General features: G+C 47.1%; 1 protein-coding gene across 1 annotated transcript in view; it reads right to left on the reverse strand.

The window, feature by feature from the left end:
• The window catches only part of cdk17 (cyclin dependent kinase 17), a 56446-nt gene that overhangs the window by 8270 nt on the left and 20933 nt on the right, over positions 1-27243 (reverse strand). Inside the window, exons 2-5 of the mRNA XM_072379101.1 lie at positions 18425-18569; positions 13605-13769; positions 6240-6373; positions 67-192 (exon numbers count right to left, since the gene is read on the reverse strand). Of these exons, the coding sequence (XP_072235202.1) occupies positions 67-192; positions 6240-6373; positions 13605-13769; positions 18425-18551 (552 nt within the window). The 5' untranslated portion in view covers positions 18552-18569. The remainder of the gene's footprint in view (positions 1-66; positions 193-6239; positions 6374-13604; positions 13770-18424; positions 18570-27243) is intronic.

Genomic DNA, 27243 nt, shown 5'->3' on the forward strand with positions numbered 1-27243 from the left:
TGACACGAGTGCCGCAAAGCAATAAAGAACAAACAGACACAAACACCTGAACACACGCCAACTGACCAGCGAGGCTCGGCGGGAGCGCCGGCTGAGCGGCTGGTCGAAGGGCGGGCTGCTGAGCTGCAGCTTCTCCAGGTAACCGTCGGGGATTCGGATATCAGCAGGCAGGGACAGGCGCTTGTTGAGGTCCTAAAACACACAGATATCAGGAAATGTCTCACATTTCTGTCAGTTTCCAACACAAAGTGAGAGGAGAGGTAATGACCTGCGTCTACAGAGAGGCGTGTCTAAGCAGCACAGGACTCAGCTCTGTGGGCTCAGCTCTGTGGGCTCAGCTCTGTGGGCTCTGCTCTGTGGGCTCAGCTCTGTGGGCTCAGCTCTGTGGGCTCAGCTCTGTGGACTCTGCTCTGTGGGCTCAGCTCTGTGGGCTCAGCTCTGTGGGCTCAGCTCTGTGGGCTCTGCTCTGTGGGCTCAGCTCTGTGGGCTCAGCTCTGTGGGCTCAGCTCTGTGGGCTCAGGTCTGTGGACTCAGCTCTGCTCTGTGGGCTCAGCTCTGTGGGCTCAGCTCTGTGGGCTCAGCTCTGCTCTGTGGGCTCAGCTCTGCTCTGTGGGCTCAGCTCTGTGGGCTCAGTTCTGTGGGCTCAGCTCTGTGGGCTCAGCTCTGTGGGCTCAGGTCTGTGGGCTCAGCTCTGTGGACTCAGCTCTGTGGGCTCAGCTCTGTGGACTCAGCTCTGTGGACTCAGCTCTGTGGGCTCAGCTCTGTGGACTCAGCTCTGTGGGCTCAGGTCTGTGGGCTCAGCTCTGTGGGCTCAGCTCTGTGGGCTCAGGTCTGTGGGCTCAGCTCTGTGGGCTCAGCTCTGTGGGCTCAGCTCTGTGGGCTCAGGTCTGTGGGCTCAGCTCTGTGGGCTCAGCTCTGTGGGCTCAGGTCTGTGGGCTCAGCTCTGTGGGCTCAGCTCTGTGGGCTCAGGTCTGTGGGCTCAGCTCTGTGGGCTCAGCTCTGTGGGCTCAGGTCTGTGGACTCAGGTCTGTGGGCTCTGCTCTGTGGACTCAGCTCTGTGGGCTCAGCTCTGTGGGCTCAGGTCTGTGGACTCAGGTCTGTGGGCTCTGCTCTGTGGGCTCAGCTCTGTGGGCTCAGCTCTGTGGGCTCAGCACCACCCAGACACAGTCATGTGGCGTCTAAAATAACGAGTCCTCGTCTCCTCGCACACCTGCGACAGAGATCAGGTCGATCACCATCACCTGCAGGGTGAAAATGAGACATCGCTGACACGTGCACAAACGTGCTCAGATCTGAACGTCCACAGCGTGCTCAGAGGATGTTCAGAGGATTAAAAATACAATAAGAGCATCAGCAGAGTGTCTCATGACTGGAGCCGTGTGCCTCGAACAGAGAACACGTCTGTTGCTGTGCCCTGAGGACCAGACTCATCATTATAAAGTCTCTGTATGTTGCTCAGATCATTCTGGTTTGCACAGACTCGCTTCTCACGGATCGTTCTGGTTTGCACAGACTCGCTTCTCACGGATCGTTCTGGTTTGCACAGACTCGCTTCTCACAGATCATTCTGGTTTGCACAGACTCGCTCCTCACCTTACCTGAGTCCACTGCTTACCTGAGTCCACTGCTTACCTGAGTCCACTGCTTACCTGAGTCCACTGCTTACCTGAGTCCACTGCTTACCTGAGTCCACTGCTTACCTGAGTCCACTGCTTACCTGAGTCCACTGCTTACCTGAGTCCACTGCTTACCTGAGTCCACTGCTTACCTGAGTCCACTGCTTACCTTTTCAGCTCTTCTTCTGTGCACAAATAAGCTCAACACTTAAAAGGAGTGAAAAACATGTCAGTGTGTGACAGTAAGAAGAACAAAGGTGTTGTACGCTCCTCTGCCAGCAGGGGGCCACCTTCAGTGGACATTTGGCATCACTTCATTAGCAGGGCGGAGGTTTACCACCTTCAGTGGACATTTGGCATCACTTCATTAGCAGGGTGGAGGTTTACCACCTTCAGTAGACATTTGGCATCACTTCATTAGCAGGGTGGAGGTTTACAACCTTCAGTAGACATTTGGCATCACTTCATTAGCAGGGCGGAGGTTTACCACCTTCAGTGGACATTTGGCATCACTTCATTAGCAGGGTGGAGGTTTACCACCTTCAGTAGACATTTGGCATCACTTCATTAGCAGGGTGGAGGTTTACAACCTTCAGTAGACATTTGGCATCACTTCATTAGCAGGGTGGAGGTTTGGCATCATTTGGCATCACTTCATTAGCAGGGTGGAGGTTTACCACCTTCAGTAGACATTTGGCATCACTTCATTAGCAGGGTGGAGGCTTACCACCTTCAGTAGACATTTGGCATCACTTCATTAGCAGGGCGGAGGTTTATCACCTTCAGTAGACATTTGGCATCACTTCATTAGCAGGGTGGAGGCTTACCACCTTCAGTAGACATTTGGCATCACTTCATTAGCAGGGTGGAGGTTTACCACCTTCAGTAGACATTTGGCATCACTTCATTAGCAGGGTGGAGGTTTATCACCTTCAGTAGACATTTGGCATCACTTCATTAGCAGGGCGGAGGTTTGGCATCATTTGGCATCACTTCATTAGCAGGGTGGAGGTTTACCACCTTCAGTAGACATTTGGCATCACTTCATTAGCAGGGCGGAGGTTTATCACCTTCAGTAGACATTTGGCATCACTTCATTAGCAGGGTGGAGGCTTACCACCTTCAGTAGACATTTGGCATCACTTCATTAGCAGGGTGGAGGTTTACCACCTTCAGTAGACATTTGGCATCACTTCATTAGCAGGGTGGAGGTTTATCACCTTCAGTAGACATTTAGCATCACTTCATTAGCAGGGTGGAGGTTTGGCATCATTTGGCATCACTTCATTAGCAGGGTGGAGGTTTACCACCTTCAGTAGACATTTGGCATCACTTCATTAGCAGGGCGGAGGTTTATCACCTTCAGTAGACATTTGGCATCACTTCATTAGCAGGGTGGAGGCTTACCACCTTCAGTAGACATTTGGCATCACTTCATTAGCAGGGTGGAGGTTTACCACCTTCAGTAGACATTTGGCATCACTTCATTAGCAGGGTGGAGGTTTATCACCTTCAGTAGACATTTGGCATCACTTCATTAGCAGGGCGGAGGTTTGGCATCATTTGGCATCACTTCATTAGCAGGGTGGAGGTTTACCACCTTCAGTAGACATTTGGCATCACTTCATTAGCAGGGTGGAGGTTTGGCATCATTTAGCATCACTTAATTAGCAGGGTGGAGGTTTGGCATCATTTAGCATCACTTCATTAGCAGGGCGGAGGTTTACCACCTTCAGTAGACATTTGGCATCACTTCATTAGCAGGGTGGAGGTTTGGCATCATTTGGCATCACTTCATTAGCAGGGTGGAGGTTTACCACCTTCAGTAGACATTTGGCATCACTTCATTAGCAGGGTGGAGGTTTGGCATCATTTAGCATCACTTAATTAGCAGGGTGGAGGTTTGGCATCATTTAGCATCACTTCATTAGCAGGGCGGAGGTTTACCACCTTCAGTAGACATTTGGCATCACTTCATTAGCAGGGCGGCGGTTTACCACCTTCAGTAGACATTTGGCATCACTTCATTAGCAGGGTGGAGGTTTACCACCTTCAGTAGACATTTGGCATCACTTCATTAGCAGGGTGGAGGTTTACCACCTTCAGTAGACATTTGGCATCACTTCATTAGCAGGGTGGAGGTTTACCACCTTCAGTAGACATTTGGCATCACTTCATTAGCAGGGTGGAGGTTTGGCATCATTTGGCATCACTTCATTAGCAGGGTGGAGGTTTACCACCTTCAGTAGACATTTGGCATCACTTCATTAGCAGGGTGGAGGTTTGGCATCATTTAGCATCACTTAATTAGCAGGGTGGAGGTTTGGCATCATTTAGCATCACTTCATTAGCAGGGCGGAGGTTTACCACCTTCAGTAGACATTTGGCATCACTTCATTAGCAGGGTGGAGGTTTGGCATCATTTAGCATCACTTAATTAGCAGGGTGGAGGTTTAGCATCATTTAGCATCACTTCATTAGCAGGGCGGAGGTTTACCACCTTCAGTAGACATTTGGCATCACTTCATTAGCAGGGTGGAGGTTTGGCATCATTTGGCATCACTTCATTAGCAGGGTGGAGGTTTGGCATCATTTAGCATCACTTCATTAGCAGGGCGGAGGTTTGGCATTATTTAGCATCACTTCATTAGCAGGGTGGAGGTTTGGCATCATTTAGCATCACTTCATTAGCAGGGCGGAGGTTTGGCATCATTTAGCATCACTTCATTAGCAGGGTGAAGGTTTGGCATCATTTGGCATCACTTCATTAGCAGGGTGGAGGTTTGGCATCATTTGGCATCACTTCATTAGCAGGGTGGAGGTTTGGCATCATTTAGCATCACTTCATTAGCAGGGTGGAGGTTTGGCATCATTTAGCATCACTTCATTAGCAGGGCGGAGGTTTGGCATCATTTAGCATCACTTCATTAGCAGGGCGGAGGTTTGGCATCATTTAGCATCACTTCATTAGCAGGGTGGAGGTTTGGCATCATTTAGCATCACTTCATTAGCAGGGCGGAGGTTTGGCATCATTTAGCATCACTTAATTAGCAGGGTGGAGGTTTGGCATCATTTAGCATCACTTCATTAGCAGGGCGGAGGTTTACCACCTTCAGTAGACATTTGGCATCACTTCATTAGCAGGGTGGAGGTTTGGCATCATTTGGCATCACTTCATTAGCAGGGTGGAGGTTTGGCATCATTTAGCATCACTTAATTAGCAGGGTGGAGGTTTGGCATCATTTGGCATCACTTCATTAGCAGGGTGGAGGTTTACCACCTTCAGTAGACATTTGGCATCACTTCATTAGCAGGGTGGAGGTTTGGCATCATTTAGCATCACTTAATTAGCAGGGTGGAGGTTTGGCATCATTTAGCATCACTTCATTAGCAGGGCGGAGGTTTACCACCTTCAGTAGACATTTGGCATCACTTCATTAGCAGGGTGGAGGTTTGGCATCATTTGGCATCACTTCATTAGCAGGGTGGAGGTTTGGCATCATTTAGCATCACTTAATTAGCAGGGTGGGGGTTTGGCATCATTTGGCATCACTTCATTAGCAGGGTGGAGGTTTACCACCTTCAGTAGACATTTGGCATCACTTCATTAGCAGGGTGGAGGTTTGGCATCATTTGGCATCACTTCATTAGCAGGGCGGAGGTTTACCACCTTCAGTAGACATTTGGCATCACTTCATTAGCAGGGTGGAGGTTTGGCATCATTTGGCATCACTTCATTAGCAGGGTGGAGGTTTGGCATCATTTAGCATCACTTCATTAGCAGGGCGGAGGTTTGGCATCATTTAGCATCACTTCATTAGCAGGGTGGAGGTTTGGCATCATTTAGCATCACTTCATAAGCAGGGCGGAGGTTTGGCATCATTTAGCATCACTTCATTAGCAGGGCGGAGGTTTGGCATCATTTAGCATCACTTCATTAGCAGGGTGGAGGTTTGGCATCATTTGGCATCACTTCATTAGCAGGGTGGAGGTTTGGCATCATTTGGCATCACTTCATTAGCAGGGTGGAGGTTTGGCATCATTTAGCATCACTTCATTAGCAGGGTGGAGGTTTGGCATCATTTAGCATCACTTCATTAGCAGGGTGGAGGTTTGGCATCATTTAGCATCACTTCATTAGCAGGGCGGAGGTTTGGCATCATTTAGCATCACTTCATTAGCAGGGCGGAGGTTTGGCATCATTTAGCATCACTTCATTAGCAGGGCGGAGGTTTGGCATCATTTAGCATCACTTCATTAGCTTTGACTCTGTATATTTCAGCTGCTTTTTTATTGTTAACAGAAACTTTGTGGCTGAACGTGACAAAATGAAGAAGACGTGAAAAATGCTCCACAGCAGCTAAAATACTTTTCATTTGACGTGGACAGAAAAGGTTTGGATAAATAAATAATGAATTATTTAAACTGATATTTAATGAAGCAGGAGGGGTAGGATTTCCCAGCATGCTTTGCAGCTGTGACAGCAGACACGCCTCTGAAAGCAGCCCTGCTATCAGCACCATGATTCCCGGACATTAGCGGCCCATTAGCGGACCTTCAGTCAGACCCAGCCCCCACCTCCACACTGGAGCAGATGGACTGTGTGGTGTGCTGAGGTCTCACCTCCATGGAGATCCGTCGGTGGACTCTGTTCCTCAGACAGACGCCGGTTGGGGACTGAACCTCGTCTGAGGACGTTCCAGATGCCTGGTCGCTCTCTCCATCAGAACCCATCTTCAGGTTCTCATGAACAATGTCTGAAAATGAGGAAACATGTTATCACAACAAGGCAGGCAGAGAGGCCTTATTCTCATTACAGTTCAGGCCTGCTTCAGCGCGTCTAACGGTGGATCAGCTGTAGTTTGTACAGGTCGTTAAGGCCGATAGCTTTCATCTGAAATCAATCTGCTGATTATGTTTCCATCTGTCAAATGTTCTGTTCATGAAATGTCAGGAAACACCTTTTTATTGAAACTTCCATTGAATAAACACCTTCTGATTGAGACTAACTAAGCAACGCTGAGCTCTGTGGATACGATGGATCCAGCCAGGACCATCGAGTCTATCTGAGCATCGAACCCCAACCACATTATCTGGGTGTGTTACTCTGGTTTGGAGAAGCCTTTTTAAACTCCAGTTTTGGTTATTCAACCTTCTGAAATGTATCTGCTGTACATCCACATGAAATAAGAGAAAAAATTACAAACATTTTATCCACTTTCTCCAGTGAAGGTGCCATGCTGGTTAACCTGCTAAACTTATGTTAACCTGCTAAACTTATGTTAACCTGCTAAACTTATGTTAACCCTGACTAAACTTATGTTAACCTGCTAAACTTATGTTAACCCTGACTAAACGTATGTTAACCTGCTAAACTTATGTTAACCTGCTAAACTTATGTTAACCCTGACTAAACGTATGTTAACCTGCTAAACTTATGTTAACCTGCTAAACTTATGTTAACCCTGACTAAACTTCTGTTAACCTGCTAAACTTCTGTTAACCCTGACTAAATTTATGTTAACCTGCTAAACTTATGTTAACCTGCTAAACTTATGTTAACCCTGACTAAACTTCTGTTAACCTGCTAAACTTCTGTTAACCTGCTAAACTTATGTTAACCCTGACTAAACTTATGTTAACCTGCTAAACTTCTGTTAACCTGCTAAGCTTATGTTAACCCTGACTAAACTTCTGTTAACCTGCTAAACTTATGTTAACCTGCTAAACTTATGTTAACCCTGACTAAACTTATGTTAACCCTGACTAAACTTATGTTAACCTGCTAAACTTATGTTAACCCTGACTAAACTTATGTTAACCTGCTAAACTTATGTTAACCCTGACTAAACTTATGTTAACCTGCTAAACTTATGTTAACCCTGACTAAACGTATGTTAACCTGCTAAACTTATGTTAACCTGCTAAACTTATGTTAACCCTGACTAAACTTCTGTTAACCTGCTAAACTTATGTTAACCCTGACTAAACTTATGTTAACCCTGACTAAACTTCTGTTAACCTGCTAAACTTCTGTTAACCTGCTAAACTTATGTTAACCTGCTAAACTTATGTTAACCCTGACTAAACTTATGTTAACCCTGACTAAACTTATGTTAACCTGCTAAACTTATGTTAACCCTGACTAAACTTCTGTTAACCTGCTAAACTTATGTTAACCCTGACTAAACTTATGTTAACCTGCTAAACTTATGTTAACCCTGACTAAAGTTATGTTAACCTGCTAAACTTATGTTAACCTGCTAAACTTATGTTAACCCTGACTAAACTTATGTTAACCTGCTAAACTTCTGTTAACCTGCTAAGCTTATGTTAACCCTGACTAAACTTCTGTTAACCTGCTAAACTTCTGTTAACCTGCTAAACTTATGTTAACCCTGACTAAACTTATGTTAACCCTGACTAAACTTATGTTAACCTGCTAAACTTATGTTAAACCTGACTAAACGTATGTTAACCTGCTAAACTTATGTTAACCTGCTAAACTTATGTTAACCCTGACTAAACTTCTGTTAACCTGCTAAACTTATGTTAACCCTGATTAAACTTATGTTAACCTGCTAAACTTATGTTAACCTGCTAAGCTTATGTTAACCCTGACTAAACTTCTGTTAACCTGCTAAACTTATGTTAACCCTGACTAAACTTATGTTAACCTGCTAAACTTCTGTTAACCTGCTAAACTTCTGTTAACCCTGACTAAACTTATGTTAACCTGCTAAACTTATGTTAACCCTGACTAAACTTATGTTAACCTGCTAAACTTCTGTTAACCTGCTAAACTTATGTTAACCCTGACTAAACTTATGTTAACCTGCTAAACTTATGTTAACCCTGACTAAACTTATGTTAACCTGCTAAACTTCTGTTAACCTGCTAAACTTCTGTTAACCCTGACTAAACTTCTGTTAACCCTGACTAAACTTCTGTTAACCTGCTAAACTTCTGTTAACCTGCTAAACTTCTGTTAACCTGCTAAACTTATGTTAACCCTGACTAAACTTATGTTAACCTGCTAAACTTCTGTTAACCTGCTAAACTTATGTTAACCCTGACTAAACTTATGTTAACCTGCTAAACTTCTGTTAACCTGCTAAACTTATGTTAACCCTGACTAAACTTATGTTAACCTGCTAAACTTATGTTAACCCTGACTAAACTTATGTTAACCTGCTAAACTTCTGTTAACCTGCTAAACTTATGTTAACCCTGACTAAACTTATGTTAACCTGCTAAACTTATGTTAACCCTGACTAAACTTCTGTTAACCTGCTAAACTTCTGTTAACCTGCTAAACTTCTGTTAACCTGCTAAACTTATGTTAACCCTGACTAAACTTATGTTAACCTGCTAAACTTATGTTAACCTGCTAAACTTCTGTTAACCTGCTAAACTTATGTTAACCTGCTAAACTTATGTTAACCCTGACTAAACTTCTGTTAACCTGCTAAACTTATGTTAACCTGCTAAACTTATGTTAACCCTGACTAAACTTGTTAACCCTGACTAAACTTGTTAACCTGCTAAACTTATGTTAACCTGCTAAACTTATGTTAACCCTGACTAAACTTCTGTTAACCTGCTAAACTTATGTTAACCTGCTAAACTTATGTTAACCCTGACTAAACTTATGTTAACCTGCTAAACTTATGTTAACCTGCTAAACTTATGTTAACCCTGACTAAACTTATGTTAACCTGCTAAACTTATGTTAACCCTGACTAAACTTATGTTAACCTGCTAAACTTCTGTTAACCTGCTAAACTTATGTTAACCCTGACTAAACTTCTGTTAACCTGCTAAACTTATGTTAACCTGCTAAACTTATGTTAACCCTGACTAAACTTATGTTAACCTGCTAAACTTATGTTAACCCTGACTAAACTTATGTTAACCTGCTAAACTTATGTTAACCCTGACTAAACTTATGTTAACCTGCTAAACTTATGTTAACCTGCTAAACTTATGTTAACCCTGACTAAACTTATGTTAACCTGCTAAACTTCTGTTAACCTGCTAAACTTATGTTAACCCTGACTAAACTTCTGTTAACCTGCTAAACTTATGTTAACCTGCTAAACTTATGTTAACCCTGACTAAACTTATGTTAACCTGCTAAACTTATGTTAACCCTGACTAAACTTATGTTAACCTGCTAAACTTATGTTAACCCTGACTAAACTTATGTTAACCTGCTAAACTTCTGTTAACCTGCTAAACTTATGTTAACCCTGACTAAACTTCTGTTAACCTGCTAAACTTATGTTAACCCTGACTAAACTTATGTTAACCTGCTAAACTTATGTTAACCTGCTAAACTTATGTTAACCCTGACTAAACTTCTGTTAACCTGCTAAACTTATGTTAACCCTGACTAATGTAAATACAGCTCCAGAGGAATTTCTTGGCCTTTTATACCCAACCCTGACACCCTCACCTGTCAACAGGTGAGCTGCTGATTGGATAATCTTCCAGAACGTTGTTACTTCTTCACACACTGAAAATTGTTTCCTTTGTACTCGACTTTTTAAATAAAGATTTAAATGAATTTACAAGTGATAAAGTAAAGCTTTGGTTGCATTTTAGAAACTTTTCTGGGATTGATGTTAATAGACTCCAGGGAATGTTGAATTAATTTAACCTTAATCTGCTGAATCATGTCCAGTCGGGCCTTGGTTTGTGATCAGCCATGTCTGATCAGTCATTGTTAGAATTAAATTATTGGGCAGATAGAGGTATGTTCGATCAGCAGCACCAACCCTGAACTGTTGAAAGTCGTCCCAGTCAGTAAAACGACAGAGAACACGCCCACACACACAGTAATGAGCAGCTATGGCCGAACAGCTCTCTCTCTGTCAGACGCTCAGCTCTGAAAGCTTCCTGAGGCTCATCGGCTGAACAACAGGTCTCTAACCACCTCAAACTAAACAGTTTTTCCTTTAATTCAACAACAATAAATCTAAATGGTTGTCATGTGTGCAATAATCTGTCAACCACAGTGCAAAAAGCTCATTTCATTTCACTAAATAACTTGGTTTACTTATGTTCATGCATTTAGCAGACGCTTTTATCCAAAGTGCCTTACAGGTGGGCCCTACTGGACCCTACTGGACTCTACTGGACCCTACTGGACTCTACTGGACCCTACTGGACCCTACTGGACTCTACTGGACCCTACTGGGCCCTACTGGACCCTACTGGACTCTACTGGACCCTACTGGACCCTACTGGACTCTACTGGACCCTACTGGACTCTACTGGGCCCTACTGGACCCTACTGGACTCTACTGGACCCTACTGGACCCTACTGGACTCTACTGGACTCTACTGGACCCTACTGGACTCTACTGGACCCTACTGGACCCTACTGGACCCTACTGGACCCTACTGGACTCTACTGGACCCTACTGGACCCTACTGGACCCTACTGGACCCTACTGGACTCTACTGGACCCTACTGGACCCTACTGGACCCTACTGGAGGCAGCACCTTTCATGCAGGGGGTTTGAACCCATGTCTCCCACACGGAAGGCAGAAATCATACCAGTACACTTTAAGCAGAGAAGCTGGGTGCTGACCCAAAAGAAAGCAGCAAGAGAGCCAACAATGAGGAAACATCCAGGAGGTTTCCATCCGGGGGAGGAGATGGACCCAGCAGGTGCGCTGAGCCCACACTACTGAGTTCCATCATTCAAACCAGATAATTATCTACTTTAAGCATTAAAAATATCATATATGTTACAAAGCAACGAAACGATCCCTTTTTTCTTTGTAACAGGGCTGAGTGGTGTAACATAGAGATATATTTTCCAGCCAGGCATGAACTCGGGGGGGTGTTTCCCCGTAAAGCTGAGCTGGATTGTGTTGCTCCAGTCACCTTCTCCTCTGAAGCGGACTCACAGCTTCAGGCTAACATGCTGGGAGCAGATGCAGGTTAGCTCAGTTATATTCAATCTATTTCAGATACCTTTCTAAATTGTGCCTTCTCATTTTCATAGGTACAAAGCAGCCGTGACTCTGCCAACAGGGAAGGCCTGTTATTGTGCACAGAGGCACTTTGTTGAGCCATGGAAGAGCTACGGTTCAGGTTCTGCCACAGCTTTATCACACCTGATCAAACTGCCTACTGAGAGTCTAACATCACCTCAACAGCTCATTTTGCTCCACTTTTCCTCCTTAGTCTCCTTATAAAGCATCAGCTGGTTCTTTATTGCTGTTTCTCTTGTTTTCTCTTCCTTTAGCATCGCCTCGTCTGAGCCTCCACATTCCTCCACTAACTGGGGTTCTTCAAAACCTTTAAATGATCTAATCTGTCCTACTTTCCTTCTACTCTCCATTATCTCCTGCTATCTAACATCTTTCCTTATCCTTCATTCCTCCACTTCCCAGCAGCCAAACCAGGTTTCCTCAGAAACTGATTTCTTTCCTTCCTCCGTCTCTCTTATGTTCTTTTACTTCATCTATTCCTTTACCCAGAAACCTTAAATTCTTTCTTCACTCCCCACCTCCTTCAAACACTCCACCTCTTGCCTTTCTTCCATCTTCGGTCACTTTGGGAATGAGCACACAGCAGCATTCTGTGCTGCTTCCATGCCCTACTTAACTGTCCTGTTTTTAGATCTAAGTCCATCTATCTGGGACAGGGTCCACTGTGAGGCTCAGTGTTCCCCTGCCTACAGAAACGGCACCAACAGAACCTTAAACACAGCTGCTGCTGCTTCTCCATGTGTTCGATCATATCTGTGGAAGATCGAAGGCAACATCTGTCTGGTGGAGAGATGACGGAAACTTCCTGATGGTTATTTTTTACTACATTCAACAAACAGGACCGGTGAGGAGGGGCAGTCCTGGTGGAGTAAAAACCCGAACAGGACCGGTGAGGAGGGGCAGCCCTGGTGGAGTAAAAACCCGAACAGGACCGGTGAGGAGGGGCAGTCCTGGTGGAGTAAAAACCCAAACAGGACCGGTGAGGAGGGGCAGCCCTGGTGGAGTAAAAACCCAAACAGGACCGGTGAGGAGGGGCAGTCCTGGTGGAGTAAAAACCCAAACAGGACCGGTGAGGAGGGGCAGCCCTGGTGGAGTAAAAACCCGAACAGGACCGGTGAGGAGGGGCAGTCCTGGTGGAGTAAAAACCCAAACAGGACCGGTGAGGAGGGGCAGCCCTGGTGGAGTAAAAACCCAAACAGGACCGGTGAGGAGGGGCAGCCCTGGTGGAGTAAAAACCCAAACAGGACCGGTGAGGAGGGGCAGCCCTGGTGGAGTAAAAACCCGAACAGGACCGGTGAGGAGGGGCAGCCCTGGTGGAGTAAAAACCCAAACAGGACCGGTGAGGAGGGGCAGCCCTGGTGGAGTAAAAACCCGAACAGGACCGGTGCTGAGGGGCAGTCCTGGTGGAGTCCAACATGCACCGTAAACCAGCTCCACTTCTGTACTCATTCTTACTTTGTGATCCAGGAACTGAAAAACTCACAGAAGGTAACCTGCACCAAAACGTCCCTCAGGGGTCATAAGGCTTCTCCAAATCCACAAACACATGGACCCTCAGTGACTCTGAGGGTGATCCTCTGTTCTCTGAGTCTAATTACTCATTTAAAGTCTTTCCTGATCCCTTTCACACTTTGAGAGATCCAGTATTATTCTCATTATGTCTGCTACTCATGGTAAAAATATATAAACTACATTAAACATCATTAGTTTAATTTTAGTTATATGATTGAACCACAGCTCTAACTACCAGCTGATCTCATGTGTTTGTTCACTGAATATTTAAAGCAGCTGATGGATGTCGGTCGCTGTGTCCTCGGCTGCGATGAACACAGGAAACACACTCGACAGATTCCCCCACGCAGCCGTCATTCTGCCGAGTGCACGAAGCAGGGCGGTGACACGTTTCCTGTCTGTTCCCGGAGGCCTTCTGCCCTCCTCCCACCCAGGCTGTGTAGGTGCTGAGTTCATGTGAGTCTCACCCAGGCGGCTGCCGTTGCGCGGCATAGCCATGAATGACCCGATGGTGCCGCCGATGACGCTGTGAGGGCGGCGGAGGGGCGGCTTCTTAAAGGAGCCGGTGTACTGGTGCAGAAAGGAGTGCATGCTGTGTGAGGTGGGGGGGCGGCCGTTCCTCATGAAGGGCTCTGAAACACAACAAAGAAACAGAACTTCAGGTACCAGCATCCAGCAGAGATCTGTTCAGTCCAACAAAACGGAGAAATAAACATCAAAGGTCATTAGGTCAACCATTTCAAAATCTACACTGAGCTGCACCAAGAATTATTCTAACATTATTATTACTTTAAGTGTCAAATTTAAAGGAATATCTTTGTATAATATTGTTAAGAATTAGGTAAAAAGATCGATAACACACTGCTGGAGTTAAAGCTAGTTCATACCAGGTTTTATTAGGTAAATACACAAAAATGCCAAGGAGGAAAGACACCAGCAATGATCTCAGAGAAGCAGCTGCTGCTGCCCATCAGTCTGGGAAGGGTTATAAGGCCATTTCCAGACTATCTGGAGTCCATCATTCTACAGAGAGAAAGATTATTCACAAGTGGAAAACATTCAGGACAGCTGTCAATCTTCCCAGGAGTGGACGTCCCAGCAAGGTCACCCCAGGGTGAAAAAGCCCAGAGCTACATCTCAGACTCTGCAGGCCTCAGTTAGCATGTTAAAGGTTAAAGGTCACCCCAAGGTGAAGAAGCCCAGAGCTACATCTCAGACTCTGCAGGCCTCAGTTAGCATGTTAAAGGTTAAAGGTCACCCCAAGGTGAAGAAGCCCAGAGCTACATCTCAGACTCTGCAGGCCTCAGTTAGCATGCTAAAGGTTAAAGGTCACCCCAAGGTGAAGAAGCCCAGAGCTACATCTCAGACTCTACAGGCCTCAGTTAGCATGTTAAAGGTTAAAGGTCACCCCAAGGTGAAAAAGCCCAGAGCTACATCTCAGACTCTACAGGCCTCAGTTAGCATGTTAAAGGTTAAAGGTCACCCCAAGGTGAAGAAGCCCAGAGCTACATCTCAGACTCTACAGGCCTCAGTTAGCATGTTAAAGGTTAAAGGTCACCCCAAGGTGAAAAAGCCCAGAGCTACATCTCAGACTCTACAGGCCTCAGTTAGCATGCTAAAGGTTAAAGGTCACCCCAAGGTGAAAAAGCCCAGAGCTACATCTCAGACTCTACAGGCCTCAGTTAGCATGCTAAAGGTTAAAGGTCACCCCAAGGTGAAAAAGCCCAGAGCTACATCTCAGACTCTACAGGCCTCAGTTAGCATGCTAAAGGTTAAAGGTCACCCCAAGGTGAAAAAGCCCAGAGCTACATCTCAGACTCTACAGGCCTCAGTTAGCATGTTAAAGGTTAAAGGTCACCCCAAGGTGAAGAAGCCCAGAGCTACATCTCAGACTCTACAGGCCTCAGTTAGCATGCTAAAGGTTAAAGGTCACCCCAAGGTGAAGAAGCCCAGAGCTACATCTCAGACTCTACAGGCCTCAGTTAGCATGTTAAAGGTTAAAGTTCACCCCAAGGTGAAAAAGCCCAGAGCTACATCTCAGACTCTACAGGCCTCAGTTAGCATGTTAAAGGTCACCCCAAGGTGAAAAAGCCCAGAGCTACATCTCAGACTCTACAGGCCTCAGTTAGCATGCTAAAGGTTAAAGGTCACCCCAAGGTGAAGAAGCCCAGAGCTACATCTCAGACTCTCCAGGCCTCAGTTAGCATGCTAAAGGTTAAAGGTCACCCCAAGGTGAAAAAGCCCAGAGCTACATCTCAGACTCTCCAGGCCTCAGTTAGCATGCTAAAGGTTAAAGGTCACCCCAAGGTGAAAAAGCCCAGAGCTACATCTCAGACTCTACAGGCCTCAGTTAGCATGCTAAAGGTTAAAGGTCATACATCTCAGACTCTCCAGGCCTCAGTTAGCATGCTAAAGGTTAAAGGTCACCCCAAGGTGAAGAAGCCCAGAGCTACATCTCAGACTCTACAGGCCTCAGTTAGTATGTTAAAGGTTAAAGGTCACCCCAAGGTGAAGAAGCCCAGAGCTACATCTCAGACTCTACAGGGCTCAGTTAGCATGTTAAAGGTTAAAGGTCACCCCAAGGTGAAAAAGCCCAGAGCTACATCTCAGACTCTACAGGGCTCAGTTAGCATGTTAAAGGTTAAAGGTCACCCCAAGGTGAAAAAGCCCAGAGCTACATCTCAGACTCTACAGGCCTCAGTTAGCATGCTAAAGGTTAAAGGTCACCCCAAGGTGAAAAAGCCCAGAGCTACATCTCAGACTCTACAGGCCTCAGTTAGCATGTTAAAGGTTAAAGGTCACCCCAAGGTGAAGAAGCCCAGAGCTACATCTCAGACTCTACAGGCCTCAGTTAGCATGCTAAAGGTTAAAGGTCACCCCAAGGTGAAGAAGCCCAGAGCTACATCTCAGACTCTACAGGCCTCAGTTAGCATGTTAAAGGTTAAAGTTCACCCCAAGGTGAAAAAGCCCAGAGCTACATCTCAGACTCTACAGGCCTCAGTTAGCATGTTAAAGGTTAAAGGTCACCCCAAGGTGAAAAAGCCCAGAGCTACATCTCAGACTCTACAGGCCTCAGTTAGCATGCTAAAGGTTAAAGGTCACCCCAAGGTGAAGAAGCCCAGAGCTACATCTCAGACTCTCCAGGCCTCAGTTAGCATGCTAAAGGTTAAAGGTCACCCCAAGGTGAAAAAGCCCAGAGCTACATCTCAGACTCTCCAGGCCTCAGTTAGCATGCTAAAGGTTAAAGGTCACCCCAAAGAGAAAAAGCCCAGAGCTACATCTCAGACTCTACAGGCCTCAGTTAGCATGCTAAAGGTTAAAGGTCATACATCTCAGACTCTCCAGGCCTCAGTTAGCATGCTAAAGGTTAAAGGTCACCCCAAGGTGAAGAAGCCCAGAGCTACATCTCAGACTCTACAGGCCTCAGTTAGTATGTTAAAGGTTAAAGGTCACCCCAAGGTGAAGAAGCCCAGAGCTACATCTCAGACTCTACAGGGCTCAGTTAGCATGTTAAAGGTTAAAGGTCACCCCAAGGTGAAGAAGCCCAGAGCTACATCTCAGACTCTACAGGCCTCAGTTAGCATGCTAAAGGTTAAAGGTCAGCCCAAGGTGAAAAAGCCCAGAGCTACATCTCAGACTCTACATGCCTCAGTTAGCAGGTTAAAGGTTAAAGGTCATGACAACACAGTTAGAAAAAGACTGAACAAGGATGGCTTGTTCTACAGCAGAATGTGTGAAAAAGAACAGAATCAAGGTGTTGCAATGGTCCAGTCAGAGTCCAGACCTCAGCCTGACTGAGATGCTGTGGTGGGACCTTAAGAGAGCTGTGCAGAAACCAAAGCTGCAAACCTCAATGAGCTGAAGCAGCGCTGGAGAGAAGAGGGCCGAGATTCCTCCAGAACCAGGAGAGAGACTGATAACGTCCCACAGGAAACCATCACTGCAGCTCACTGCTGCTGAAGCTGCTGGATCAGGGGTTCACTTAGTTTTACACTCACTGCTGCTGAAGCTGCTGGATCAGGGGTTCACTTAGTTTTACACTCACTGCTGCTGAAGCTGCTGGATCAGGGGTTCACTTAGTTTCTCACACACTGCTTCTGTTAAATAAATAAATATGTGTTGCTGTTGTTCATCTGAAGTTGGATTAACTTGAGCTTTTAATCTTAATCCTGATGGGGACCACACCAGATGAGCTGCAGGAGCTGGAAGACGACTGAACCCAGAATTAGCCATAGCCTTGAACCCTGTCTAACTAGTGGAATGGTAACTTTTTTACTGCCTAATTCTGACTTCTTCCTTTGTCTCCTCCTCAGTCTGAAATCGGTTTTGGGAAATTGGAGACGTACATTAAACTAGACAAGCTTGGAGAGGTGAGGACACCTAAAAAAACATCTGACTAACCAACATCAGCAAAAACATGCATCACACCTCCGCTTCCTTCCCTCGCTTTCCAACAATGTTGCTTTCAGGGAACGTACGCCACGGTGTTTAAAGGACGCAGTAAGCTGACGGACAACCTGGTGGCGCTGAAGGAGATCCGGTTGGAACACGAGGAGGGGGCGCCGTGCACCGCCATCAGAGAAGGTGACCGCTTAATGACACTCGGCTCTCAACAAGCTGAAGCAGCTTTAATGCTCCTTTAAACGGCTCCTTGGGTCCTGTGGCGCAGAGGAGCCAAAGCAAACATTTGCCGTCTCACTTCCACTTTCATGGAGTCATTAAAGTCTCCGGCAACACACCACTTCTTACCAACAGAAGTTTACCGTAAACATTCAGTAAAAGATCAATTATTCTGAAGGCTGCTGGTCACAGGTGGCAGATAACCGCTCTCACATGTCAGCCAGGATGTTACATCACAGAAAGAGTCGAGAAAAGTCCGTTTGTCTGTGAGGGACGACTGGATCTCTTCTTCTGTCACATTCTGAGCACAAAAAGCTCCAGAATGACCTCAGAAAACATTTCATATTATTCCTGTATTTATAACCCCTGATCATTTATCATATATTTAATCATATTTCATTTATAATTTATAATTGATAAAATAATAGTTTTATTTGAAGGAAGCTAACCAATGCTCATTTTTAAAAATGCTTATCTCAGTTAAACAGATTTGAACACATCAGTGAGGGATAAAATAAACGGAAACTGGTTTCATCAGGGAACATACCCACCCTGCGATTATCTAACCCGTATTGTTGTATTATGGGATGTCTTGATGTGTCGGGGTGGACCTGATGCCACAGAGCTGCAGCTGCTCCCTGAGGAAACACACAAGTTTAAATGTTACCGTTGTCCTTGGTGCCGCCGTCCTCCATGGTCATCTGCTCGGCCAGCTCGGACAGAGACTCGTCGATGGTCTGACTGGAGCGGAGCGTTAACGACAGCCGCTTCTTTATCCTCTTCATCTTCTCCATCGCAGGGCGGCGCTCCACCTGCGGGGGGAGCGACATGTTCAAGGAGCACCTGAACACCCCAGAATATCATGAATAACATGAAGCTGCTTTTAATCCAACATTCATCCACTCTGCAAATGAGGGAGGGGCTTAAATCCCACACCACTGTCGGGACAGGAAACACCTCAGTGTGCACAGAAGGGCGTGCACACATATGTGTGTGTGTGTGTGTGTGTGTGTGTGTGTGTGTGTGCAGGTGTGTGTGTGTGTGTGTGTGTGTGTGTGTGTGCAGGATGGAGGAAAAGCCCCGCCCACAGCCACCACCACCATCCCTCGTTCTGACTCATGACGCCATCTGCCCGTCCGCTCCCACAGATTCATGACGCTACTCACTTCATCAATCAGTGTCACGAACCAACACACACACACACACACACACACACAGCCAAAACCTGTGGCAGCCGGAACCTGCGGCAGCCAAAACCTGTGGCAGCCGGAACCTGTGGCAGCCAAAACCTGTGGCAGCCGGAACCTGCGGCAGCCAAAACCTGTGGCAGCCGGAACCTGTGGCAGCCAAAACCTGCGGCAGCCGGAACCTGTGGCAGCCGGAACCTGCGGCAGCCGGAACCTGCGGCAGCCAAAACCTGCGGCAGCCAAAACCTGCGGCAGCCAAAACCTGTGGCAGCCGGAACCTGTGGCAGCCAAAACCTGTGGCAGCCAGAACCTGCGGCAGCCAAAACCTGCGGCAGCCAAAACCTGTGGCAGCCGGAACCTGTGGCAGCCGGAACCTGCGGCAGCCAGAACCTGCGGCAGCCAAAACCTGTGGCAGCCAAAACCTGTGGCAGCCAGAACCTGTGGCAGCCAAAACCTGTGGCAGCCAGAACCTGCGGCAGCCAAAACCTGCGGCAGCCAAAACCTGTGGCAGCCAGAACCTGCGGCAGCAGAACCTGTGGCAGCCAAAACCTGTGGCAGCCAAAACCTGTGGCAGCCGGAACCTGCGGCAGCCAAAACCTGTGGCAGCCAGAACCTGTGGCAGCCAAAACCTGCGGCAGCCGGAACCTGCGGCAGCCAGAACCTGTGGCAGCCAAAACCTGCGGCAGCCGGAACCTGCGGCAGCCAAAACCTGTGGCAGCCAGAACCTGTGGCAGCCAAAACCTGTGGCAGCCAAAACCTGTGGCAGCCGGAACCTGCGGCAGCCAAAACCTGTGGCAGCCAGAACCTGTGGCAGCCAAAACCTGCGGCAGCCGGAACCTGCGGCAGCCAGAACCTGTGGCAGCCAAAACCTGCGGCAGCCGGAACCTGCGGCAGCCAAAACCTGAGGCAGCCAAAACCTGTGGCAGCCGGAACCTGCGGCAGCCGGAACCTACGGCAGCCAGAACCTGTGGCAGCCAAAACCTGCGGCAGCCAAAACCTGTGGCAGCCAGAACCTGCGGCAGCCAGAACCTGTGGCAGCCAGAACCTGCGGCAGCTAGAACCTGTGGCAGCCGGAACCTGTGGCAGCCAAAACCTGTGGCAGCCAGAACCTGTGGCAGCAGAACCTGCGGCAGCCAGAACCTGCGGCAGCAGAACCTGCGGCAGCCAGAACCTGCGGCAGCCAAAACCTGTGGCAGCAGAACCTGTGGCAGCAGAACCTGCGGCAGCCAGAACCTGCGGCAGCCAGAACCTGCGGCAGCAGAACCTGTGGCAGAGCAGCTGCTATTCTGTGGATCTTGGTTCCTGTTGGTCTCCACACTTTCTTCCTGCCATCACTCTGATGCAGGTTCTTCTGGGTCCGGTCTGTCCAGAACACCTTTTTCCAGAACTCTGCAACTCCTTTAAGGACTTTTTGGCAAACTGTGACGTGTCCATCCTGTTTCTGTGGCTAACTAGCGGTTAGCATGTAGCAGTGGCTAACTAACGGTTAGCATGTAGCAGTGTAGCCTCTGTGCTTCCGTGGCTAACTAGCGGTTAGCATGTAGCAGTGTAGCCTCTGTGCTTCTGTGGCTAACTAGCGGTTAGCATGTAGCAGTGTAGCCTCTGTGCTTCTGTGGCTAACTAGCGGTTAGCATGTAGCAGTGTGGCCTCTGTGTTTCTGTGGCTAACTAGCGGTTAGCATGTAGCAGTGTAGCCTCTGTGTTTCTGTGGCTAACTAGCGGTTAGCATGTAGCAGTGTGGCCTCTGTGTTTCTGTGGCTAACTAGCAGTTAGCATGTAGCAGTGTGGCCTCTGTGTTTCTGTGGCTAACTAGCGGTTAGCATGTAGCAGTGTAGCCTCTGTGGCTAACTAGCGGTTAGCATGTAGCAGTGTGGCCTCTGTGCTTCTGTGGCTAACTAGCGGTTAGCATGTAGCAGTGTGGCCTCTGTGCTTCTGTGGCTAACTAGCGGTTAGCATGTAGCAGTGTAGCCTCTGTGCTTCTGTGCATGAAGTCTTCTGAGGACAGTCGTCTCATATACAGCTGGAGCAGCACCTTTCTGGGACTATAATCTCCTTTAAGTCTTATTTCAGTGTGATGTGTCCAGGCTCACATCTGAACCTGCACAAAGCTGTATCAGCAGCATCAAACAGCTCTGCAGATGTGAGGCTTTCATTTAGGAAATGTTGCAAACAATCAAAAGCAACATGATCTTATCAGTTTGAAATAAAGCTGGCCACAGAGTGCGATGATACCACCTCCCAGCAGGAATGTGTGATGCTGAGCGGGCCCACAGCTGGGTTAGAAAGGTCAGATAATCCCCCCAACGAAGCCAAAAACACAGCTCTAAAAAATCATAAACAAAATGAGTGCGCTACACACACTTTCCCTCCTAACGTGCACACACACACATGCACGCTGACAGGCTGAGATAAGCGCTCTTTGTCTCCAAACAGAGCAGTGGAACAGAGCCGGGTTTTATCCGAGCTGCACACCAAAACAAAGTGACGTGTGTGTGTTAGTGACACATATGAATGATGTGCATGTTTGGGGGGGGTTCAGCATGAAAAGCAGCAGAAGCAACACACACACACACTGAGGGAGAACCAACTCTCTCCGTCAGCATCCTCAGATATTCACACTCGTCCTGACCCACATTCCCAACATCTCAGCTCTTCTGGATGCTTCCCAAGTGCATCCTGGGAAGTCTGAAGGACTTCAAAGGACGACAAGGTGGTGGGGGAGTCAGGGACGAAACCTAATTATCACACACTCAACTCTCCTCCCAACTCCACCCGTGTCCTCTTTGCTCTTCTTCCTCCATCCTCTTTTTCCCGAAACTCCAAGAACCGGAAAATGTGGCTTCACAGTTCTACACTTGATTTGGGAGACGTGGGTGAAAGCGTGAATGTGAGGAGGAGGAAGAAGAGTGGGAGGAGACAGAAGAAGAGTGGGAGGAGACAGAAGAAGAGTGGGAGGAGACAGAAGAAGAGTGGGAGGAGACAGAAGAAGAGGACCAGAGAGAGTCAGAACACAGAGGCATAATGGAGTCTTTGTGTCTGGTTAAAAGCCCTCCATGGTCGCTCTGGAGCTGCATTTTGAGCTCTAAAGTCTCCAGGTGAGCTATGAAATATTCTACTGGTTGTAAAGTTACAAACTTTTCATTTGTTGTACAGAAAGTGATCCAAAACTCAAGCCTCATGCAGTCATGCTCCAGATATCTACTGCAGCTTTGGTTCTGAACCATTAAAACTCCTGATCCAGGCCTCATTTCTTCCAGACTTGGTTCTAACCTTTAAAGTGTTCTGATCAACAGTTCTGCAGCTTTCTGAAGTCTTTCAGAGTTTTTCTTTGGACATTTTCTGCTTTTTCCCTCATCTTCAGTCCTTGTTCCTGAGCATTTTCAGTTAAGAGAGTCTGATGGAGGATGGAGTCAGTCTGAAGACTCAAAGAAAGTGTGAGTTTCAGGCTGAAAACATGCTGCCTGACATCGGCTAATTAAACTCTTACTCTGGACCTTGAAAGGTTCTTGGTTCTCGTGTTCCTGCAGCTAACAGAACCCACAGAACATGAATCAAACCCTGTAAGATCCAAAGGGATTTCTGCAGCAACAAGGTGATTCCCAAAGAGCTATTAGCTGAAAACTTGGCATATCTCAGCATGGTGTGCAGTGTGTCCTTAAAACATTTGAGGAAACTGGACAAGTGGAGGACAAAAGAAGAAGTGTCAGGCCTAAAAAACTATCTCCAGCAGATGAACAGGATCTGAAAGTGATGTCCTTAAGAAAGAGGAAAAAATCCAGCTGTGACCTGACAGGACCTGAGAGATGCATCTGGACCTTCAGCTGATCCATCTACTGTTGGCCCAAGCCTCATCGGAAATGGGCTCCATGGAAGGGTGGCTGTCAAGAAGCCGTTCTTAAGGAAGGGAAACAGGGAGAAAAGGCTGAGCTGTGCCAAATGACACAAGAAGTGGACTGAAAATCAGTGGCAACAGGTCTTATGGAGGGATGAATCCTCCCCAGAGCCCGGACCTCAACATTATTGAAGCAGTGTGGGATCATCTGACAGAGAACGGAACAAAAGGCAGCCCACATCCAAAGAAGAGCTTTGGGATGTCCTTCAAGAAGCCTGGAGAACTATTCCTGAAGACTCCTTAAAGAAATGACAGAAAGCTCGTCTCAGAGGGTTCAGGCTGTGTTGGAGAATAAAGGAGCTCAGACCAAGAAGTCTGGTGAAGCTTTGAGAGTCTTTATCCATCCATCCATCCAAATACGAGGGAGCCAGAAGATTGGGAAACATTACTAATACTGACAGTAGTCCAAAGTGTTGATGGACGACCTAAAAATCCGAAACATGTCTCCATAGAGGCAGATGCTGGCACATTGGTAACTGCAGCCAGTTCATTACATAGAGTTTAAATGTACTCTAATCTTATTTAGAATACAAAATACTTTAGCTGCCCCCTGTGGGGGAAATTCAAAACAAATATTGACCAATCTATAAATCTCTTCATTTAAATCTATTTGAACAAATAAGCATATATGTGGGGGTGCAGCATAACATTTTGTTTGTGACTGGATGCAGAGAAAGTGAACCCAACCCAAACTGCAGTGACCCCTTCAACAGGCTGACAGATCAGAGCAGCAACAGAGCGTCTCCTGCAGAGAAAAACACCGTTTAAAGCGCCGCTTAAAACAGAAACTCATGAGAATCACAGCCAGTTTAAAACGGATGGAATAATCTCCATCGTTTAGGAGGGCGGACACGAAGGAGCTGGAACAGAACGGGGCCTGGAGGCCGAAGGACACCTCAGAAACATCCCCACTTTTATGGATTTCTCAATCATTTACTGCTTTCTGATCAGTAATGCCATCCGTTTTTAACCTGATCTCCTGTTTCACACCAGAACTTATAACCGTATGGAAAATAAAAGCAGCTGTAACCATAGATCTAAAAGATGGACCCATGAGACCCACTGATCTGATCAGAGTGCTGGGGACCAATCTGCCTCACAGCTGAAGGTTAAACAGCTGCTCTGCCTCCTAAAATCATTCAGTTCACACTGGAAGAAACTGAAATACCTCCAGAATCAGCTCAAATCTTGCCTTGGTCTGGAGTGCAGTGCATTCTGGGATACTACGCTGCCACAAGTCACCCCAGATGCATCCTGGGTGAAATGGGTGGAGCCAGAACACGTTTTCCTTGATGTGAACTGTAAAACTTGGGCTGGTGATGACTGATGATGCTTCATGGAGGAGAACGCAGACTGAGAAACGGCGAATGAGCAGCTGGAAGAGAGGTGAACCCGATCTGGGAGGACGAGGAGTAAAGGGCTGGGGTTCCTGATCCATTTCTGGACCCATTTAGGTGCTTCCTCTCCTTGGGAATCGCTCAGCTTCCCCACACAGAGCCCAGGGTGGGCCGGCCCATAGATCATTAAAGGAGGAACAAAAGTCGGAACCACAGATGGTCTAAAGCCACACGGTTCTTCCTTTTCATGGAAAGAACTCGGAAATGTTGAACTCTGAGGAACACGTTTTAGGGAACTGATACCTGCTGTAGTGGTGCTTTTAGTCTAAAGCTGTCAGCCGAACATTTCAACCCAAAATGTTCCTCACAGACCAGAACTCTGAGCAGAACTCTGAGCAGAACTCTGAGCAGAACTCTGAGCAGAACTCTGAGCAGAACTCTGCTTCCAGAACTCTGAGCAGAACTCTGAGCAGAACTCTGCTTCCAGAACTCTGAGCAGAACTCTGAGCAGAACTCTGCTTCCAGAACTCTGCTTCCAGAACTCTGAGCAGAACTCTGAGCAGAACTCTGCTTCCAGAACTCTGAGCAGAACTCTGCTTCCAGAACTCTGAGCAGAACTCTGAGCAGAACTCTGCTTCCAGAACTCTGAGCAGAACTCTGAGCAGAACTCTGAGCAGAACTCTGCTTCCAGAACTCTGAGCAGAACTCTGAGCAGAAGTCTGAGCAGAACTCTGAGCAGAACTCTGCTTCCAGAACTCTGAGCAGAACTCTGCTTCCAGAACTCTGAGCAGAACTCTGAGCAGAACTCTGAGCAGAACTCTGAGCAGAAGTCTGAGCAGAACTCTGAGCAGAACTCTGAGCAGAACTCTGCTTCCAGAACTCTGAGCAGAACTCTGAGCAAAACTCTGACCAGAACTCTGCTTCCAGAACTCTGAGCAGAACTCTGAGCAGAACTCTGAGCAGAACTCTGCTTCCAGAACTCTGAGCAGAACTCTGAGCAGAAGTCTGCTTCCAGAACTCTGAGCAGAACTCTGCTTCCAGAACTCTGAGCAGAACTCTGAGCAGAACTCTGAGCAGAACTCTGAGCAGAACTCTGCTTCCAGAACTCTGCTTCCAGAACTCTGAGCAGAACTCTGAGCAGAACTCTGAGCAGAACTCTGCTTCCAGAACTCTGAGCAGAACTCTGAGCAGAACTCTGCTTCCAGAACTCTGAGCAGAACTCTGACCAGAACTCTGCTTCCAGAACTCTGAGCAGAACTCTGAGCAGAACTCTGCTTCCAGAACTCTGAGCAGAACTCTGAGCAGAACTCTGAGCAGAACTCCTAACCCTTCCAGGGTGCATTGGTTGGTTGAAAAATGATGATGTCCTAAATGAATTTTTCCAAAGTTTGTTTCTGAGCTTTTCCACCCGGTGAGAAACTGAAGAGGCACAAATCTAAAGCTGAAGGCTTGTGATCAGACAGTCAGCATCACAGCATCGCAGCTATCAGCCGCCAGCAGCCCCCCCCCAGCTGAACCCCTCTGAGTACAGTCACAAGCCTGCGTTTGTGAGCCTGAAAGAACGAGCTGCTGCCGGGCTGTGGGCGCCGCGCTCTGAAAGGAGCTTTGTTTGGTTGGAGAGGAAACCCAAACAGGGAGCTTCAGCATGACTGAGCCAGAGGGGGAGCTGAAATAACCCTCTGGGTGTGCATGTGGAAGCCCCCGAAAGCCTGAATGTTAACATTAAAGCAAGTGGTGGCACAGAGAGTGAAGACAAGAAAGACTTTACAATCAAATCATCTCACAAACTACTAAACTTCTTCTGTCAGCTACAGACTCCAGAGGTTAGCTCGGTGGGATTAAAAGACGTCTGCGGGACAGATTAAAGTTAACTGTCCCATGGTCAGACACCTTACTTTCAAACAGAACCTTTTCGTTTTCAGTCAAACTGACCAAACACACCTCAGGTGACCCTCAGGGCTTCGTCTAAAGCTCCCCCCTAACACAGGTCAGGAGGGAAATATGACCCTACAGTCATCTCCTCGTTGGAGTAAATGTTGTTTTCTACCATCAGGCTGGAAAAAGATCACGCTTCGGGCTGAAATATATTACTTTTAGGTCATTTTGTTCTGTATGAGAAAAACAACTAAAAGTGGACAAACTACTTGTTTTTTCAAGTCATTTCAAAGAGTCAGAATAAAATCAGAAGAAGCTTTGCCTTATATTTATAATCATGTCTGAAAACCTGTTTCCTGTTTCTTGGTAATATATAAAAATGAGGGCTGCAGCTGGACTTTTGCACAGTTCAGTTTTCTGAGCTCAACCGTAGGATGCCTTCCTTTGGAGGCACTGCAGGCAGACCCAGCTGTGAGGAGGCCCTGGGGTAGACCCCGAACAGCAGGGCTTTTATGCCCCCTGGCATCCTCCTGGGGGGGCTGGAGGAGCCCCTCACTGAGAAAACTCCACTCAGACTCAGACAAACAGAAGCAATAACACAGGAGGAGGGAAAGGCTTCTGAAGGTGTCCACAGAATGAACAGATTGTATGTTAAACCCAGTTATTTCAGGAGTTCCCAGCAGGTTCCTGCATCACATGCTAACGGTTACCATGGAGATACAAAACAAATAATCCAGCAAGCACTGACGCAAACACAAACAAGTTACAGGAGGAAGAAGAAAGGAGGAACGACTGGGCAGAAAGAAGATGGAGGTGAGCTGAAGTTGTTCTTTTGGTGTAAGAAGACACGAGCATGGTGCACGGTAACCACGGTAACCCTGCTACCTCACTGTCACCTGACAGAGCAGACAGGAAGGGTCCGACCACACGGCACCAGGAGGAGGCCCACAGAGTGTGTGTGTGTGTGTGAGAGTGTGTGTGAGAGTGTGTGTGAGTGTGTGTGTGTGTGTGTGAGAGTGTGTGTCTGTGTGGGTGTGTGTGTGTGAGTGTGTGTGTGTGAGTGTGTGTGAGAGTGTGTGTGAGTGTGTGTGTGTGTGTGTGAGTGTGTGTGTGTGAGTGTGTGTGTGAGTGTGTGTGTGTGTGTGTCTCTGTGTGTGTGTGTGTGAGAGTGTGTGAGAGTGGGGGTGTGAGAGTGT

The sequence above is a fragment of the Leuresthes tenuis genome, unplaced genomic scaffold, assembly GCF_036924035.1.
Source record: "Leuresthes tenuis unplaced genomic scaffold, fLeuTen1.0.hap1 SCAF_28, whole genome shotgun sequence".
Classification (NCBI taxonomy): domain Eukaryota; kingdom Metazoa; phylum Chordata; class Actinopteri; order Atheriniformes; family Atherinopsidae; genus Leuresthes; species Leuresthes tenuis.